This window comes from Dysidea avara, chromosome 3, assembly GCF_963678975.1.
Source record: "Dysidea avara chromosome 3, odDysAvar1.4, whole genome shotgun sequence".
NCBI lineage: Eukaryota > Metazoa > Porifera > Demospongiae > Dictyoceratida > Dysideidae > Dysidea > Dysidea avara.
In genome coordinates, this window is record NC_089274.1 from 19,516,722 (window position 1) to 19,536,707 (window position 19,986).

Here is a 19,986-nt window from a genome sequence, read left to right on the forward strand (position 1 = left end):
TTTCTGGCCAAATATATCACCCAAAAACCAGCTTCACAATACCATCCTGGCGCCTTGGCAGTATCGGTTAGGTATAACCAAGCCCAAAAGTGCCTTCAGTATGACCCTAAATGCTTCCAATAGATAGCCACAAAATTTTTGGAAAAATTTATTCAATGGAATTTTCTACTGACTGACTAACTGCATACCTGATTCCTTCAGACTAGTGTAACTTGATAACAGCTAAGGCTATGGGTTTGATTTTTTAACTGTTTGACGTTGCTTCGTCCTGAGACATGCCTTTTGACATACCACAGTACATATAATGCATGTATCATGAACTTAACTTTGTCCTCCTTTTCTTTTTGCTGACAGCCCAAGGTGTCAATTCATGGTAGCGTGATGATGGCTTCCCTACATTTGTAAATGGAAATCGTCTGTAGTTTCTGTGTGACTGGATTGATTGCAGATTGAGGCACTTCTAATACTGTTCTTTGTTTGTAATGCTGTGTAACAGGCTGAAAAGTGAAAACAAAGCGTAATGGCCACTGCACTTTCGAGTCAGTAATTGATAGTTGAGGCATGCAAATTGTCTGTATTTTTGTGGCAATTAGATTGTTCTCCTACTGTTCTTCATTTGTAGCGCTGTGTCGAGTCAGTAATTGATAGTTGAGGCATGCAAATTGTCTGTATTTTTGTGGCAATTAGATTGTTCTCCTACTGTTCTTCATTTGTAGCGCTGTGTAATGGGCTGAGCATAGCTGAAAGCTAAGTGGAATGGGCACTTCACTTTCGAATCAGTAATTTATTGATAGCTGTGGTGTGTGTTCAGACAAAAACATTATCTCTAGTGCCATCCTTTCTTTTGATGTGGTATGCATAGGTTCACCAGTCATAACAATGTTACAAAAGAAATAAACAAACAAATATAAGGAAAAATTAGGAACTTTAATTTTGATTAGGGATCATAGAAAAAATCAGGGAACAAAGGAGGTCTGTCTGTTGCCAGTATCAGATGTCTGTTGCCATTGCCAAATGGTCTGGCTTCCAGCTAACATATGTTGGGAGCTGATTGGAGAGCTGGCTTGCAAACAAGTCCATTGACAGGGGACCCAACTGAGAATTGATTCTCTGGAATATCTTGGGTGAGAGTTTCCACTCTGACCTGTCCAGCCAGGCTCTGGATTTCCTGTCTGCAATGGAGTTCATAACTTCTGGTAGAAACTGGGCCTACAATGAAATGTTCTCCATGCTCCAGAACCACAGGGTCTTGGCCAGATGTGAAAGTGTTGGAAAGTCAATGCCTCCCCCCCTTCCTGTTGATGTACGCCACTGCCAGGGGTTAATCTAGGGGGGGGGGGGGGGGGGGGTGGGCACAGGCCCCCTCTGGGTTAGCTATTGCCCCCCCCCTAGGTTTATACCTAAAGCCTTGAGAAATGGAAAGGTTTAATTGATCCCAAAGTTGTATAATCCAATGGTCAATATTCAATGGCATCACAGTAAAATTTCACCAAAATTGAGTATATTTACACCTAAATTTTCAAAATTTTCCTGGGGGAGCATGCCCCCAGACCCCCTAGAATCCGAAGCGACTTACTTCGCCCCCTCTAGGTTTATATTCTGGGTTGAGCCCTGACTGCGGTTGTGTTGTCTATTCTCAGGAGAACAGAGATGCTTGATTGTCCCTTAGCAAAGGTTTGAACTGCCAGAGTAGCTGTTAGAAGTTCTAGGCAATTGATGTGTAGGGTCCGCTCCTGGGTGTCTGGGTAAATTTCCCCTCACAGGTGGCTCCCCTCACAGGTGGCTCCCCAGCCCTGCAGTGAAGCATCGGAATTTATTACTATTGTGGAGGCTAGGGAAATCAGGCTTCTCCCCAGGAGGTGAGATGTTGTTCCCACCATTGCAGGTCCTCTATTGCCTGTGGAGACAACTTGACTGTTGACTGATAATCCTGAGAATTGGCTGCCAAAGTTTGCCTGAGAGACACTTGGAGTGAGCGACAGAACAGTGGCGCCATCTGCAGTACTGGACTGGTTGCATTTAGCTTACCCAAGAATTGAGCTAGTGATTAAGCAAGGACATCTGGGGTGAACAGAAGATGTTGTGCTTTGGTTCTGATCTTCTTTATTTTCTCTCCTGGAAGTTTTAATTCCATGGACTGTGAATTTACAGTCATTCCCAGAAACTATATTTGTTGACAAGGGATTAGTATGGATTTTTTGTTGTTGGTGACAAACCCTAGATTTTCTAGGAGGAAGAGAGCTATAGATGTGTTCTTGAATGAGGTATTCCGAACTGACCATTAGTAACATGTTGTCCCTGTAGATCACTAGTCTGATTCCAATGGTCCTCAGTAGGTTGAGGACTTTTGTGAACACCCTCGGGGCAGTGCATAGCCTGAAGGGGAGGCATAGAAACTAGAATGACTCTGCATTCACCCTGAAGAGGAGGTGATGAAAATGATGTGCTATTGGTAGCATGAAGAAGTCGTCCTTCAGGTATATCTTCATCATCCCAATGATTCCAATCTCCCTTCTGTAGAAGGGATTTCATTGTTTTTGTAGGCTCTCCATCTTGAAGTGCTCTGACTTCACATAGTTGTTGAGCCTTTTTTGGTTGATAACTGGTCTCTTACCACCATCTTTCTTGGGTACCATGAACATGCTGGAATAAAAGCCCTGTGAATCTGGAACATGCTGGAACCCTGCGTATTGCTTGAACGTGTGAATCTCCTCCTGCAGCAGGTTCTGGTTCTCTGATGAGAAGTGATGGCTGTGTGGCATGGCCTCTTGCTTGGGGGCTGATAGGAGAGCCCTCTGTCACTGTTTGTAGGGCTGGTCAGCATCCTCCAATTCGACTGAAACAGGCTGATTCTGCCTGCAAATGATTAGGTTTTCATCCACATCTTTGGCTTGTTTGGGCAGCTTGGATTTGAAGGCTAGATCCAATCTGGGACATTTAGTGTAGACACTGTCCAGGTGTGGATGCTTTCTCTTCGTGCTTTGGTGTTTCTCGTTGGTAAGCACCTTAGAGAAGGCTTCTTTGATCACCCCCGGTTGTGATGTCTGAGATCTTCCATGTCTCTCCTGAATCAGAATCCGATTCAACTGTTGACCGGTAGACAATCTCGCCGTAGTCAGGAGGGTTGCAATCAGTTTTGGAGTGATCACTCCAGAGTAGAGGGTCTGTGCGACTCAGCACACTGTTGTCGGCTGCTTCCCGTTCAGGAGGAAGATTCGTCTTCAAGGCTGAGACTCTGCTATGGTAACCCAGTTGCAGCGCTGGCAAGACTCTGCTCGGGTAGCCCGGTAGCACTGGTGAGACTGCTCGCTGCTGGTTGCAACTGGCTGGGCAGTTGATTCCAACTGAACAACTCATTACGAGATTTCAACTGAACAACTCATTACGAGATTTCAACTGAACAACTCATTACGAGATTTCAACTGAACAACTCATTACGAGATGGAGTTGATATTGTGCTTTACCATCTTGAAGTCTTCCGATATCTGGATCTGTAAGTCAGTCAGCATCGTAGTGATGGTGGTGAAATTGGGAGAACTTTGCCGATGATGGTGATGGCAGTTATATGCTTCTTCTTGTGGCAACGTTCTGGAGAGGAGTTAGTCAACATTGTGTTACATGTGTTGCTGAGCAAGAAAATGGCCAATGGGTGTGATTACGTGAGGGTACTTATAGAGTACCGGATGTGACATCATAATTTCTATTCTACAAATTGCTGAAATATGGAAAACTAGGCCAAACACATTGATATGTGATCTGAGCATTCCGAAATGTGATTCACTTTTTTTTACCCTGGCTTTTTGGGGCCACGCCCTTTTTTCACAGCTTGGCTGTTATAGTTTAGATTTTATTAACTATTAGGGATCATTACAATAAAAGTGCTGAAACGAAGAAATCATTAACTGACATGCAAATCAAAGTTAATATCTAAACAAAATTCATCGTTATAGTGAGGCATATATTGCATCAAAGTGATAATTATGGTGTTCAAATTATTTGACTATAAATTGTGTGCACCCCAACTTCAGTTCTAACAAGCTATGTGCTCCCTTATTCTTAGCCCATTACACATGGTCACATAAGGTATGTCCACACGAAGGAACCGGATGCAAATGAAATTCAGGCAATGCGTATTGAATCCGAATTGAACGTGTCCACATGCATCATCACGTAATGCACATTATTGAATTTACTAGTGTAGTAAATGGATAATTAAACGGTTGAGAAAACACTGATTTGTGCCAACCAAGAGAACAGTGAGTTTAATGATACAATGAAAGGAATAGCTCGTAGTAATGCTTATAGCTACTTGTGTTTATAACATACTTGAAGGATTTCTACAAGTAGAGTATGAAAGACCGCTGATGGTGCGTGAATGGTAGCTATGGGACTGTTTTTCTTTTAAACTCTAAGAGCTAGCGACGATGATGAAACACTGCTTCAACAGGTCCTTGCGCTTTTATCATACCGAGCGCTTCTGTATTTCTAACCTGTGTTATTTACAAAAGTCACACGCAAACGTGTCAAGCCCTCACGTGCTAACTAGCATTTCATTATTATGATGTAGCAAATCCCGATTCACCAGCCAATTCGTATTCAAACTACCTGTAAATGTGGATTTGTGTAATCCACTTTCAATTCGAATTGCCTTAATATGCATTCTGTGCGGATGCGAGTAATTTGAATCAATGCGTATTCAATTTGCATTATTTTTGTCATGTGGACATGCCTATAATTAGGTACAGGAAGTGTGTCTGCAATCATTCAGTCCTCTCAGTTCAACTATATAGAAAAGTATAGTGCAAAAAATTACAGGCATTTCTCATTTCATTTTAAGGATATTGTGATAACCAACACACAAAGCCATTGACATGTTGTTTATGAACCAAGACCTTTTAGAAACAAAAGGAAATGGGGTGCAAAGAGAAGAAAATTTTGTTTCACTGGATTTTGTCTCCTGTGGTTCACCAAAGGGTCCAAGCAGAAAAATTAAGAATTTTAAACTTGAGTAAGGATCATAGTAATATAAATGAAACAAGGGAAATGGCCACACCTGCAGCTATACTGGTGATTTAGTTCCTACTTCGGTCATACAGTGTGTCAATATAGGTGTAGACTGTAGAGATTAAAAGTCCATTCAGTATATGTAGCTGCAGGTGTAGGCAACCTCCCTTGTTTCATTACTTTCTATTTCTATATTCCTACTTTGTAATTCAAACTTCTTAACTTTTTCCCTTAATTGTATAGTTGGTGAACCCATACATGCCACATGAATTGCAGATACATGGTAAAATGTGCCGTGTGCCTTGACTCTCAAATACTAAAAAGCCATTTCGCTTTGTTTTCAGCTATGTTACAAAGTATTATAAATGAAGAGCAGAACAAGAAGCACCTCTGCAAGAAATTACAAGCAATTCTGTGATAGCACAAGAAGCGCTATCTGCAAATCAACAACTATGCATGAATGGAGACAGAAGTGAGAGGACAAAGGTAAGTCTCTATGCATGATGTAGCTGCTGCAGTAGGTAAAAGGTCAAGCAGTGTCAACAGTGAAGAATTAAGCCTATAACTTTAACTATAGAAGTAATCAAGGGCGTAGTAGCTGCACCAGCTGGTCAGGCCATAGCCTTACCACTTTTTAGCTATCTTAAAAAAGAATTCTTGCATAATATACGAGCACATGGTGAGGCACGTGATTCATGGATACTTCGTCCTCAACTTCATCTGAATGGTTTCATGAAAATCCGCACCATCCCAGATTATTTAACCAGCCGATAAGGAGATCATTTCAGCCCTGTTGGTTTAACACTTGGAGTTGGCTACATTATGACGAAGGTAATGGTACTGTATTGTTTTTTTGTGGAAAAGTCAAGCAGGAAGGCTTATTAAAGGTGAACTGTAAGGATGTAGTATTTGCTTCTAAAGGGTTTGCTAACTGGAACTAATTAACTAATTAGTATTATGTGGTTTCTACATCAGAAAGAGATAATAAACACAATGAATTTGACAAAAAAATACATTTGTAACTTTCCTAATTTTTGCTATTTACAAAAAGTAAATGTTTAAAGATTTCCCCCCAGACCCCCTGCTATATGTATCCATGGCTGGACCAATTTAAATTTGGCTGCTACTCCCCGATAGTCAATTTATGCTTGGCTGAAGGTGTCCCCAGTTAGTCAGTAAGAAAAAACAAGAGATTAAAAAAAAATGCCAAACTCAACCATACTATGAAGTGCTTGATTATGCCAAGCATTACTGTCAAACTACAGTTTTTGGTTGATATATTTGGCAGGAAAGTGCGCTATATGCAGTACTTTAGGAATCATGGAGGTTTGCACTTTCTCACAAAAAAATATTGACCAGAAACCAGCCACAATACCTTCATGGCAACTTAGCTGTATTGGTTGGTAGTGGTAGAATCAAACCAAAAGTGTCTTCAGAGCGGTCAAGAACACTGTTAATAAGTTTCTATAGAATTTTATTTAACAGAATTGCTACTGCCTGCCTGCCTGCCCGCTTGCCTACCTGCCTGCTTAATGCTTTCAGACAAGTGTAACTCAATAACAGCTAAGGCTACAGGCTTGATTTTTTTCACTGTTACAGCGTGTTTACACTAGCCATTTAGTTCGACGTATCTCAAACTGAAGCGATTTCAAAGGTAGTGTAAACGCGTACCATACCAAACTGAACTGAAGCGAACCGCTCTATAAAAGACCTGTGGGTCTGAATCGATCTAGTTCCCTCCACTTGCTAGTATAAACGAAAACCGAATGCTCGTATCGCTCTCATAATTATTCACGTGAGTTGGTTCAAAACCGTGGGTTTGCGCGCGAAGCAATGGCCTATACAAACTGGACGGACGCTGAAGTTTTTCGATTAATTCAAGTTTGGAGTGAGGAAGGGATACAAGAGCAGTTGGAGGGCGCTAAGAGAAACAAACACATATATGAACAACTGGCGGAAGACTTGGCTATATATGGAATAGAAAAAATAGGGGAACAGTGTCGCACAAAAGTAAAAAAGCTTCACCAACAGTACAAGAAACTTGCTGATAAGTACAAGGAGACTGGCCAAGGAAGAACCAAGTGGAAATTCTTTGATAAATTAAACGAGCTTCTTGCCACAAGACCTGCTACTCATCCACCAGTAGTTCTTGATACCCTTGATAGTACCACGCTCAATAATACAGACACAGAATCACCAACAGTAGTATCAGATGAAGAACATGAACTGACAGGTGGTCATGATGATGGTAATGAAGAGGACCAGAGTAACACAAGTGATGAGGCAAATATGGAACAACCATAGATGCAACACAATCTTCAGCAGAAAATGTACCACCGACAGATGTACAATCTACAGAGAAGAGTACCATTAGTAAGTGCTCATCAGGTAGAAAGCGAAAGAGAAACAAAGGGGAAGTAATGGAAGACATGATGACAAAGGTAATGAAATCAGTAACAGACAGCATGTAGAACAGTGATCGGATGTTCCTGGAGTTAGAGGAAAGAAGAATGAAATTTGAAGCTGAGCAGAGGAGGCAAGAGAGAGAATTTCAGCTGAGGATGGTACAGATCTTCAATGCATCACAGAGAGGCCATAGTAGTGGTTATAGCTGTAGTTATTCCCCTTATTCCTCACCTCCCCCAAGTGAGTTTTATTATGGTTCGGACAACAGTTAAACTTTGATTCTAACTTTGTTAAACAGTGATGTACTACACGTGTATGTTGTACATGTTGCCATGATTATACAGTACACCCCTGTACTAGTATTTCGTTTACAATATTTCTTTAAAGTGTTAATAAATCAGTTACTATGAATCATACACAGATACATCAATTGTATAATGGTTGCTTGCATAGTTTAGTACATCATAAATTGAAGTACGTCACCAACAAATCTCGGACTCTATTTCCAGTGTTGGATCTTGTACTTACTGGAGCTCTGTGCTATCAGGCTGATCAAAGTCGTAGCTTTGTTGTAACCACTCATCATTAAAGGAATCATTGTGGATCTCACAGATATTATGCAATGTGCAACAAGCTAAAATTACATTAGGAACATTGCTGATATCCATGTCTATTTGCTTGGACAACCTCCTCCATCTTGCTTTAAGCCTCCCAAAAGCTATCTCAACAATAACCCGTCCATGTGACAACCTATAATTGTATGTCTTGTGATCAGTTGGCATTGATATAGAAAATGGAAATGGCTTTAACAACCAGGGAAGTAGTGGGTAAGCTGAATCACAAATTAAAAATATAGGAATGTTACCTCCACTAACCAGCAAGGTATCACCTTGCAGTAGCTCACCATTATTGGCCTTTCTGTACAGTGAAGAATTTGTGAACACTCGTGCATCATGCACGTTTCCTGGCCATCCAACATACACATCTCTGAAGATACCATTGTGATTTACAACTGCCTGTGTAACAACAGAGTACCACCCCTTATGATTGTAGTAATCAGTGTGGTTCATGAGAGGTGGGGTGATTGGAATATGGGTTCCATCAACTGAACCAGCACATTGTGGCACACCCCATTTCTCCTTAAAGCCTGTTATCACCTCTTTCAACCTTCTCCAGTAGGAAAACGGATGTACAGTGGTACCAGCTTCTGCATAATAGCCTTGCACATTTCTTTGACAATGATACATACTGTGCATCTTACTATTCCAAAAAGATAGGCTACTGTGCAGTACTCTGATGGTGTGGCCAAAATCCAAAGTGTGATAGCTACACGCCTTTCTACTGACACAGGCCTCCTCATTACAGTGGTTTCCTTTTCTACCAACGACCTTAATTGCTCACAAAGGTAGTTGAATGTTGCACGGCTTACTCTAAAATTCTCCAACCAATCTCGTGATCCAAAGCTTTGCAGCACCACATCTTCCCACCAATTAGAAGAGCGATGATGCATCCAGATTGTCCTGTCTTGACGGTTGCACTACTCCATGACTGCTGTTGACAACAGAGTCCCAACCAGAGTCACCAATACCTTTCTTCTAGACTTGGCATAAGCTCTCCTTCGCCTTGATGATGTCCTTATGCTACCATTACTTCTGTTAACGAACGGTGCAAGAGCTGACAGCGCTGAAGACATCAAGGAAGATATTTCTGCATAAAACAGCAGAACCCACAATCGGTTTGTGCTCAAAACTGTAATTGATTGTGGGTTCTGTTGTTTTCATTACGAGGCAAACCAGTTCATTTCGTGTAAACAAAGCTCCGAAAGCAAATTAAATTGATCTGAATCGATAATTCACGAATTGAGTCACTGGTGTAAACACGCTGTTAGACATTGCTTCAGCCCAACAGGTGCCTTTTGGCATACACCAGTATGTACAATGTATACATTGTTATTTACCTTTGTGTCCCATTTCTTTTCACTGACAGTGCAAGGTGTAGATTTTAGAGGTGCACCAATATGACATTTAGCCTATATTCCGATAACCGATATAAAATAATATTATCAAACCGATAAACAAAGCCGACTTGATATGGTAGTATAGACTTTTTTCTTACAATTTTCACTCTAAATTCAGCTGTAAAGTGACAGTGTGGGACTTAAATCAATTAGTTGACATTACATAAACAGTATTGCTAGGATATTATTAGAGCACGAGTGCCCACAAATAGATATTTATGTGTATCTGTATCCGCAACTTATTTACACATATTACCAATCCGATACCAGTAATAAAAAACAAGGCCGATATAACCAATAACCGATAGCTGATCCGATTATCGGTGCACCTCTAGACTAGATTTGCAGTTGCACTTCCCTACGTTTGTAACAAATTTTTGTGGTGACTGGATTGATTGCAGAAGCACTGGTCTTAGTTTGTAATGCTGTGTAACAACATAGCTGAAAACAAAGCATAATGGCCATTCCACTTTTTCAGTAACTGATAGTTGGGACACAAATTCTGACAAAACTATTAAGTATAGCAACATTCTTTTGTTTGATGCAGTATGCACTAGTTTACCAGTCATAAAAGTAACCAAACAAGTAAAAGGAAAAATGAATTTTAAGTGTAGGCTAGAGACCTAGCATGAGGATCTTTGTGGATTTTAAAACTGAGGCAAAGCCAAGGTTTTTAAAACAGCTTAACGCCCATCTGTTTCTTCTTCAACTAAACTGTAGATGGACTTTAGCAAATATGATCTAGATGGGTAAGTTTCCTTGTAGAATGTTTATTTGCACTATCTGTAATGTGGGTGTGGTCAATAGTGAAACCGTTCCTGGTACATTATACTGCTGTTGCGCCACAAATGCCTTGTGACAACTTGGCTGCCTTTGCATATGCCATATCGTCACAGCAGTGTGAAGAACAGGTGCATTAATAAAACAGTTGAAGGCATGGCTGCAGCGATGAGGTGTGAGCTTCGATTTCAATGAAAATATGTTCAGTCTTCTGCACTCATGTATAGATTGCATGATCAGTGGCGTAGCTACCATTGAGGCAGCTGCCTCGGTAAAAAAATTCCCAATAATTCAGGCTGAGCAGGTCTGAGTTTTTGGTACCCCAAATTTTCTACTCAAACATTACTAAACAACATAACTGTACTACACATAATAGAAGTAGGGCCGGAACCCACGGTGACAAGGTCTGGCATTGGTTGGACCACTTTTCAGCTACCTGAATTTGTATCACGAAAAAATTGAGATACTCTAATAGAGCAGTCATCGTAATATACTCTAATAGAGCATTCAGTACAGATTATAGCCACTGTTCTCATTACACTGCTTGGTATATTCATCAAAATTTATGTTATAGTTGTCTTTAAATTACTTTTCAAAGTCAACTGCATGGCATTGCATTGAGCTAATTGATCATGTATATCATGCATGCATTAGCAGTTACAATCAAAAAATAGTCTCCACATGCCAAGTCAAAGTATATTATTTCAAAATTTGTCTTGAGAGAGTAAGCACCCAGACTCCTTAGCTTGACATGTCTAGCACATGCAGTTGAAAGAGATAATCTCTGCTGACTTAAATATCACATATGATCAGATCAATAAAAGTATCTGATCACTCGAAATATCAAGTCAGTTTTTTTGTGTTGAATGCAGTAAACTAGTCTAATAATTGAAACATGGTATACTGTAGCATTGACCATTACTTATGACATGTACTCTTCTGAAACAGTTTCTTCCATCCAACAAGAGAGTCAACCTGCAAATGCTGTACCACTCATGTTTGAAAGTGTTTGTGAATCAGTTGAGTCAGAAGCAGACCTTCTCAATTATAGGTCAATGTATAAACTTTGCCTTGGTAAAAAAATTTTTCTGGCTATGCCACTGATGATGATGATTTTAAAATGACATCTAATTCAATCTCATAATGGCTCCAACTATAGTATGTACGTGTTGAGCTGAATCCTCAAAAACATTTAATAACTCATGGATGCAATTACACATGATCTTGAAATTTGGCTCGTTTGTAGTATTGCTTGACCCGCTAAAAATATTTCAAAATCACTTTGTTCAAATGTCTGACATAATATTTACGGCCAATCAAAATTTTCACAATACATTTCCTATGAGGAAGCCATACAAATACAATGTCCATTACGGGCCTTTCTTGAACTTGTAATGGAGCCAAACTGTATGTGTCTGTTGTTAACACCTTTGCTGTCACCAGACATGGGGCCAAGTACATGAGTACTTATACTTAAGTACACTTAAGTACAGATTTGAAAGTACTTGTACTTTACTTAAATACTTCCTTAATTTCCCCAATGTACTTGTACTTATACTCAAGTACTTTACTAAGTACTTGTATGTACTTGAGTACTTAAAGTACTTTTTAAGTACTTGAGTACTTAAAGTACTTTTTAAGTACTTGTAAGTATTGCAAACATTGTACGTAGTTTGTACACAGTGGGTGAAGGTGCAGTTTACAACTTTTTGCGATTCTTCTACTGCCTTCCCCAACCTTACTATGTACCATGTTGCCACGATTAATGATGTCATGGCATTCTGGAAAACAAAAACAATGCTGCTGTTCAAGTCAGTGAATTTTAAGAGTTTAAGAGAGAGAATGGTTGACAAAAACCAACCCCCCTAGGTACACTTACATACTACAATACACTGAATACAGCATATATTTTACTACAGCAAAATATACTTGTACTTTACTTAAGTACTCTCTTGATTGCTGCTGGAGTACTTGTACTTGTACTTGGAAAATTCAAAAGTACTTGTACTTTACTTAAGTACTTGTACTTTACTTAAGTACTTTTAAATGTACTTGACCCCATGTCTGGCTGTCACCACTAATCATCTGGTTGGCTGAAATGTTAACTCTGGTGAGAAAAAATCCACTTTTAATTTTTAGCTGTTTTTCAGGATTCAGTACAAGTTGTACATACTATATATACCCATATAAAACGCTCCCATTTTTCTAAGTTGGGTAGCTTCCTATAATTGAATTGCTTTAAGCATGCTTATAAAATGAATGGAGTGGTCAAGCTTGGGTGACTTCATCCACTGCAGACTATTAGCCTGCAATATGCTTGGGAGAGCATAGCAAATCAATGATTGAAAGTGGGATTTGCAATGCCTGGGGTCCTTTTGCTAGCAGATTTTTAAGGACTTGTTAGCAGGTATTTTAGTGAATTTTAAAGACCACATTATCCAGCATTTTATGCATACCACTTTATATTAGGGATCATAGACATAAACAGTAGTGAAACAAGGGAGATTGCCTACACCTACAGATATATAGTAGTGGACATTTAATCTCTAATTCAGTCATGGGTACAGACTGAAATAGAGATTACATGTATATCTGCAAGTGTAGGCAACCTCTCTTGATTCACTACTCTTTTAAAAAAATTGTAGGACCTTATTGAAAGTGTTTTTAGGTATGGCATGTTTGGGCTTGATTGTGCACAACCAGCGCTGTGAAGGTGCCTGCAGGCAATATATATGCAAGGGCATCCGAGTAGGTGCGACCAGTGAGGCCAGAGCCTAACCACTTTTTGGCTGTAAATAAAATAAAACTGAAACATCAAACTTGATGAAGCCAAAAAAAGCCAAAATAAAATGAACATGCAACAAATGACACTTTCAGATGACACTTTAAGCTGTCTTTCACTCAGAACTGTATTATGTCAACTTCATATGTGTTAAATGCCTCTTAAAATAGTTATCAAACAGTACGTTCAATGCCACATCTACTAAATGGATCTTAGTTGATTAATAATGATCGAGCACCAAGACCACACCTCTTAACAATCTATCATGATGATATTGGCCTAGCTGTATTCATAATGCTAGCACGATGAAAATATAAAATAGTGACACACCCCCTGGGGGGGTAGGTGAAAGGCTGACTCGAGATACTCTAATACAACAGTCACCCTAATAAAACAGTCACACGTGTATAGCTACAATAAACCAAACAAACTAGTATTTAAAAGTGAAGTAGGGATCCAAGCAACAAAAGTAGTGAAACAAGAGATGAATGATGGTATTACAGCATAGCTCGGTGGGAAATCCCTACATTGGTATGTTATAATGTTCAATACCAAAGTAGGGATTTTCCCACTGAGTTATGCTGTAATACCATCATTCATCTCTAGACTTGTTTCACTACTTTTTATCACTTGGATTCTTACTTCACTTTTAAACTAATAATTATTACCATTTTGGCTTTGTTTTTCTTTACACTACTTTGGAAATATCTCTTACAGTTTATCTATTAATTAATAAACTCAAATGATAAGTTTTAAGAATTAAACAGTATTATGGAGGTGCTTTTTGGCAGTGTCCAGTTATCATTAAACACTTGTTAGTGGATAGATAACTAGTACCTTCCACACAGTGTTACAAAATCCAAAATTGCCTCCAAATAAGCATCTCAAAATGTGCAATTTCAAAATTTTCCAGGATGGGGCATTCCCCCAAGCTGAGCCTTACCACTTTTACTTTTACTCTGATGCCCTGGTTTCTGGTCATATGAAAATCTGCATATAAATGTTACTTATGAATTTTATCCACAATCCAACTTGTTGACTGGCATAGTTGAACTTCTTCGTCACTTCAGTAAATCTCATTATGTTGGTAATGTGAGTATGTACATATGCTAGTATTGAATGAGTTTGAAGTATACTTCATCTTTCCACATATAGGTGAAGATATTCAGATAGCCACTAACATGTTGTGTCAACGTTACATACAAAACAGATGTGCTCTACCAGAAGATGACTGGCCACCCTACCACCCTAAACACTACTACACTCCATTAACTATTATCCATCATGAGGGAAGACATACTGAAACTGAAGTCATCACTGTAGCACAAGAAATGGCTGTGAAGGAAAATTTAAGGGCTTATGGTATGACAATTAATGATCTTTTTAATCCATTGGAAGGAGCTACTCCTTTTCCATACATAATCCTGATAGAAGGAGCTCCTGGAATAGGAAAAACTCTTTTGAGCAAAGAAATCGCTTTACAATGGGTTAATCACACTATACTACACAACAGTAAGTTGTTATTTTTATTGTTCATACAAGATCCCCAGGTAAACAGTATTAAAGACATTCCATCACTTGTTAACTGTTTTTGTGAGGGTAGTGCAATGGTTAATAAGATAACTGATTGGCTTGTTGAAACTGATGGTCAATATCTTACCATTGTGCTTGATGGATATGATGAAGTGTCTGAAGGTAACAAAAACCATTTTATTAATGATATTATATGTCGTAAAAAGTTGACTAAATGTGTTCTGGTAATTACATCTCGTCCAACTGCTTCATCACATCTCCACAATATTGTGGACTGTAGGGCAGAAATGTTGGGATTTACTGAGGAGGATCGACTGGATTTCATTAAAAATGCGTTGCCTGATCAAGTGGAAAAAATCAAAGAACTTGAACAGTTTCTACAATATAATTCATTCCTTAACACATTGTGTTACATTCCACTGAACATGAGCATTCTACTTTGCCTCACTAATGATGGTATCAGCACTTTACCAAGAACGCAAACTAGATTGTGTGAGAAATTCATTATAATGACAATTGTTCGTTTTTTAAACAAAGACCAAAAGATATCTACTGTTACTATAGCCAGTTTCAATGACCTACCCCATCCATATGATCAAGTGGTTAAGGAGTTGTCACAATTTGCTTTTCTTACTTTACAAAAGGACCAGTTAGTGTTCACACTGTCTGAGGTTAAAGCAACATGTCCTAACCTCACTCCTGCTAACTGGTATGGACTTGGCTTGTTAAAATGCACTAAATATTTTAAACCACAAGATGGTCATGATCATAAATCATTTCATTTCCTTCATTTTTCCATTCAAGAATACATGGCAGCCCGTCACATTGCCTCACTACCAAACAACGTACAGGTAAGATTACTCAGAGACACATTTTGGAACATCAGATATCACAACACTTGGGTAATGTATGTTGGCATTACAGGTGGCAGTACATTTGCATTTAAGCATTATCTTTCTGGAAACCTTTTCCCGTTGTCCAGTCGACTGTTTGGAATTTCATCTATATCAAGGAGAATATTAAATAATAAAATCAAATGTCTTTACCTGTTACACTGTTTGGCAGAAGCTGATCATAGAATGTTACCATCTTTTGAGAACATATTCCACGGAGGAATAATTGACCTCAGTCACCAATCCTTGTTACCTAATGATGTACACACACTTGCATTTCTACTGTTAAGATCACCGAATAAACAGTGGGAAATGATTAACTTATCACACTGTAACATTGATAGCAAGTGCTGTGATGTCTTGTGGGAAATGTTCCATTCTCAAAGTATAACAGTCAAAACTGTTGATATTTCTCATAACGATTTAACCTGGGAATCTGTTAATAAACTATCAGATGTTTTGAGACTCTGGAAAATCAATGAGTTAGTTGTCTCAGTTGACAGCTTCTATGACAGGGCAACACTAAAAGTAATCATTAGTTTTACTAGAAAATTATTGAGTGCTATTGAGGTGGACCCTCTAGGTTCTAACTTGTTGGTCAGTTACATTCCTGAAAAAGACAAAGTGATTCTTGTGTTTTCAAATAAGAACTACATTACATGTAAACAATGTAACAATTGTTGTTTGAATGATAACATGATTGATGTGTTGAAGAGTTTCACAAGACAAATGAATATTAAAAGAATAGCTCACGTTGATGTTAGTGTGGTTATTAGTGATAGTGATAGGAAATTGTCTACACTTCCTACCAGCATTCAAAATGTAACACTTTATGGATCAAATTTATACTCGAAAGGTATTCTTGGCTATTCTACAAATGCTATCATAACCTTTAATCATGAAAATTTTGCACTAGTAAGAACGGTAGCAGATTATTTAGCAACTGTTGTGCATCATAGCAACCAATTAGACACATCATATCTAAACGCTATTCCATCAAATCTAGCAATAAACATTAAAAATTTCCTACAGCAATTTACAACAATGAACACTGTTAGTGTTAATGATAACAATATTAATGACAAAGCTGCATATGACGTTGCAGCTGTTTTATCTTATCATGCTAAATTAAAAATTCTAGATCTAGGTAAAAATAATTTACAAGCAGCAGGAACTATTAAGATTGCAAGAGCTTTAAAAAATATTACAACTTTGACAATATTTGATATGAATAACAACAATATTAATGATGAAGCAGCAGATGATATTGCAGCTGTTTTATCTCACAATATGGAATTACAACAACTAGAGTTAAGTGGAAATAATTTACAAACAGCAGGTGCCATTAAGATTGCAAGAGGTTTACGAAATACTACAACTCTGACAATATTTGATATGGAAAATAACAATATTAGTGATGAAGCAGCAGACGACATTGCAACTGTTTTATCTCGTAATACTAAACTACAACAGCTATATCTTGGTGGAAATAATTTAAAAACATCAGGTGCCATTAAAATTGCAAGAGCTTTGCAGTGTACTACAAATTTGACAATATTTTGTGTACAAAATAATAATATTGGTTGTGAGGCAGCTGATGACATTGCAGCTGTTTTAGGTTGCAGTGGTAAACTACAGGAGGTAGATCTAGGTGCAAATAATATACAAACAACGGGTGCTATTAAGATTGCAAGAGCTTTGCTTACTACTTTGACAGTGTTTAGCATTGAAAACAACAACGTTACTGATGAAGCAGTAGATGACATTGCAGCTATTTTATTTCAAAATGCTAAACTGCAAGAACTATATCTAGGTGGAAATAATTTACAAACAACAGGTGCTATTAAGATTGCAAGAGCATTGCAACATACTAAAAGTCTGTTAATATTTGGTGTTGAAGAAAACAATATTAGCAACGAAGCAGCAGATGACATTGCAACTGTTTTATATCATAATTCTAAATTACAAGAGCTATATATAGGCGGAAATAATTTACAAACAGTAGGTGCCATCAAGGTTGCAAAAGCACTGCAAAGTACCACAACTTTGTCAGTATTTAGTGTTGAAAACAACAATATTAGTAATGAAGCAGCAGATGACATTGCTGTTATTTTATCTCATAATACTAAATTAAAAGAGCTGTATCTAGGTGGAAATAATTTACAAACAGTGGGTGCCATCAAGGTTGCAAAAGCACTGCAAAGTACCACAACTTTGTCAGTATTTAGTGTTGAAAACAACGATATTAGTGATGAAGCAGCAGATGACATTGCAGCTGTTTTATCTCATAATACTAAATTACAAGAACTATATCTAGGTGAAAATAACTTGCAATCAGCAGGTTCCATTAAGATTGCAAAAGCTTTACAAACTACTACAACTCTGACACTATTTGATATGCAAAACAACAATATTAATGATGAAGCAGCAAATGACATTGCAGCTGTTTTAGCTCTTAGTACTAAACTACAAAAGCTACATCTGGGTGGAAACAGTTTACAAACATTAGGTGCCATAACAATTGCAAGGGGTTTACAAAGTACCTAAAAATACTTAATATGGAAAGGAACAGTATCAGTTATGAAGCAGCAGATGAAATTGCAGTTGTTCTGTCTCATACTAAACTACACGAGTTATATCTAGGTGGAAACAATTTACAAACAGCAGGTGCCACTAAGATTGCAAGAGCTTTACAAAATACTACAACTCTTACAACACTTGATATGCAAAATAACAATATTAGTTATGAAGCAGCAAATGACATTGCAACTGTTTTATCTCGTAATTCTAAACTACAAAAGTTTTATCTAGGTGGAAACAATTTACAAACATCAGGAGCCATAAAGATTGCAAGAGCTTTACAAAATAATGTGACTCTAGTAATATTTGATATGGAAAACAACAATATTAGTGATGAAGCAGCTGATGATATTGCCGTTGTTTTATCTCATAACGTTAAACTACAAAACGTACATCTAGGTAGGAATAATTTATGTTCAACAGGTGTCATTAAGATTGTACAGGCTTTACACAGTGTTACAACTCTAACATCTTTCAGTATTGGAGCCAACAATGTTAGTGATGAAGCAGCAGATGATATTGCAACTGTTTTGTATCATAATACTAAACTACAACAGCTAAATTTAAGCAAAAGTAATTTACAAATAGAAAGTGTCACCATAATTGCAAAGGCATTACAAAATATGACAGCACTTACAGTACTTAACATGAAAAACAACAACATAAGTGATGAAGGAGCAGATGACATTGCAGCTGTTTTATCTCATAATACTAAACTACAATGGTTAGGACTAGGTGACAATAATTTACAATCAGCAGGTGCCATTAAGATAGCAAAAGCATTGCAAAGTATTATAACTCTGACAGTTTTTCACATGGAAAACAACAATATTAGTGATGAAGCAGCTGATGATCTTGCATCTGTTTTATCCAGCAACGGTAGATTACAACAGCTATATCTAAGTGGAAATAATTTACAATCAGTGGGTACCATTAAAATTACAAAAGCCTTACAAGATACTACAACTTTGGAAATATTTGATTTGGAGAGTAATAATATTAGCGATGAGGCAGCAGATGACATTGCAGCTGTTATATTTCATAATACTAAACTGCAAGAGCTATATCTAGGTGGAAACAATTTACAAACAGCAGGTGCTATTAAGATTGCTAGTGCTTTATTGACTGCTTCAACAGTAGTATTGCTTGACATTTCAAACAATAATATTAGTGACGAAGCAGCAGACAGCATTGTAGCTGTATTGTGCCACAATTCCGATATACAAGAAATATATCTAGATGGAAATAATTTTCAATCAACAGGTGCCCTTAGAATAGCACGAGCTTTAAAAAGTATTGCGACTCTGACAAAGTTTAGTATGAAAAACAATAATATTGGAGGTGAAGCAGTAGATGATATAGCAGCCATTTTAGCTAATAATATTAATCTGAAAGAGTTGGACTTAGGAGGAAATCAGTCAGTGGATGGTATTGAGACTATTGAAGATTTACAAAGTACCACAAGCAACAATACTTCAAGTGATGAAGAAACAGACTATGCTACCAAGATCTACTTACAACTAATTTAATTTTTTATTAGCTATAATTATAATTGTTGTCAGATTAATGACACATGCAACGCAGCTATGTATTTGTTGCTGAATATATAAATTTAGTGCATGCATGTACACACATTCACATATCGGTATAGTATTGATCTCTGTTACTTTTAAATGTGCATGCTTCATTGTGTCTCAGGATTGGAAAATAACTAAATTGATGGATAAGAACAAATTTTATGTCACTCAGAGTTAGTTGCAATCAATTTTTAGCTTTTTATATACCATAATTGGCTTTAATTTTTCCATTTTGAAATAAACTTTGTATGCAAAAAAATTACTGAAACTTTTGTACTGTGTATGTCTTTGAAATCAAAAGTTCAATGTTTTCAAGTGTGACATTACTACCAGGAAACATGTTAAATTTTTGTTAATGCTATCCTATATACACTGAGTGGCCTATGATCATGTGGTGGTTTGCCATGCGGCTAT

At 37.7% G+C, this 19,986-nt stretch overlaps 2 protein-coding genes across 2 annotated transcripts; both read left to right on the forward strand.

The window, feature by feature from the left end:
- The first annotated feature begins 14,809 nt into the window (after positions 1 to 14,809).
- Positions 14,810 to 17,962, forward strand: LOC136248382 (protein NLRC5-like). The gene has a single exon (XM_066040166.1). The coding sequence runs from the start codon at positions 14,810 to 14,812 to the stop codon at positions 17,960 to 17,962; it is 3,153 nt and encodes a 1,050-aa protein (XP_065896238.1).
- An 11-nt stretch (positions 17,963 to 17,973) lies between these two features.
- On the forward strand, positions 17,974 to 19,524 carry LOC136248383 (NLR family CARD domain-containing protein 3-like). The gene has a single exon (XM_066040167.1). The coding sequence runs from the start codon at positions 17,974 to 17,976 to the stop codon at positions 19,522 to 19,524; it is 1,551 nt and encodes a 516-aa protein (XP_065896239.1).
- Positions 19,525 to 19,986: the final 462 nt, after the last annotated feature.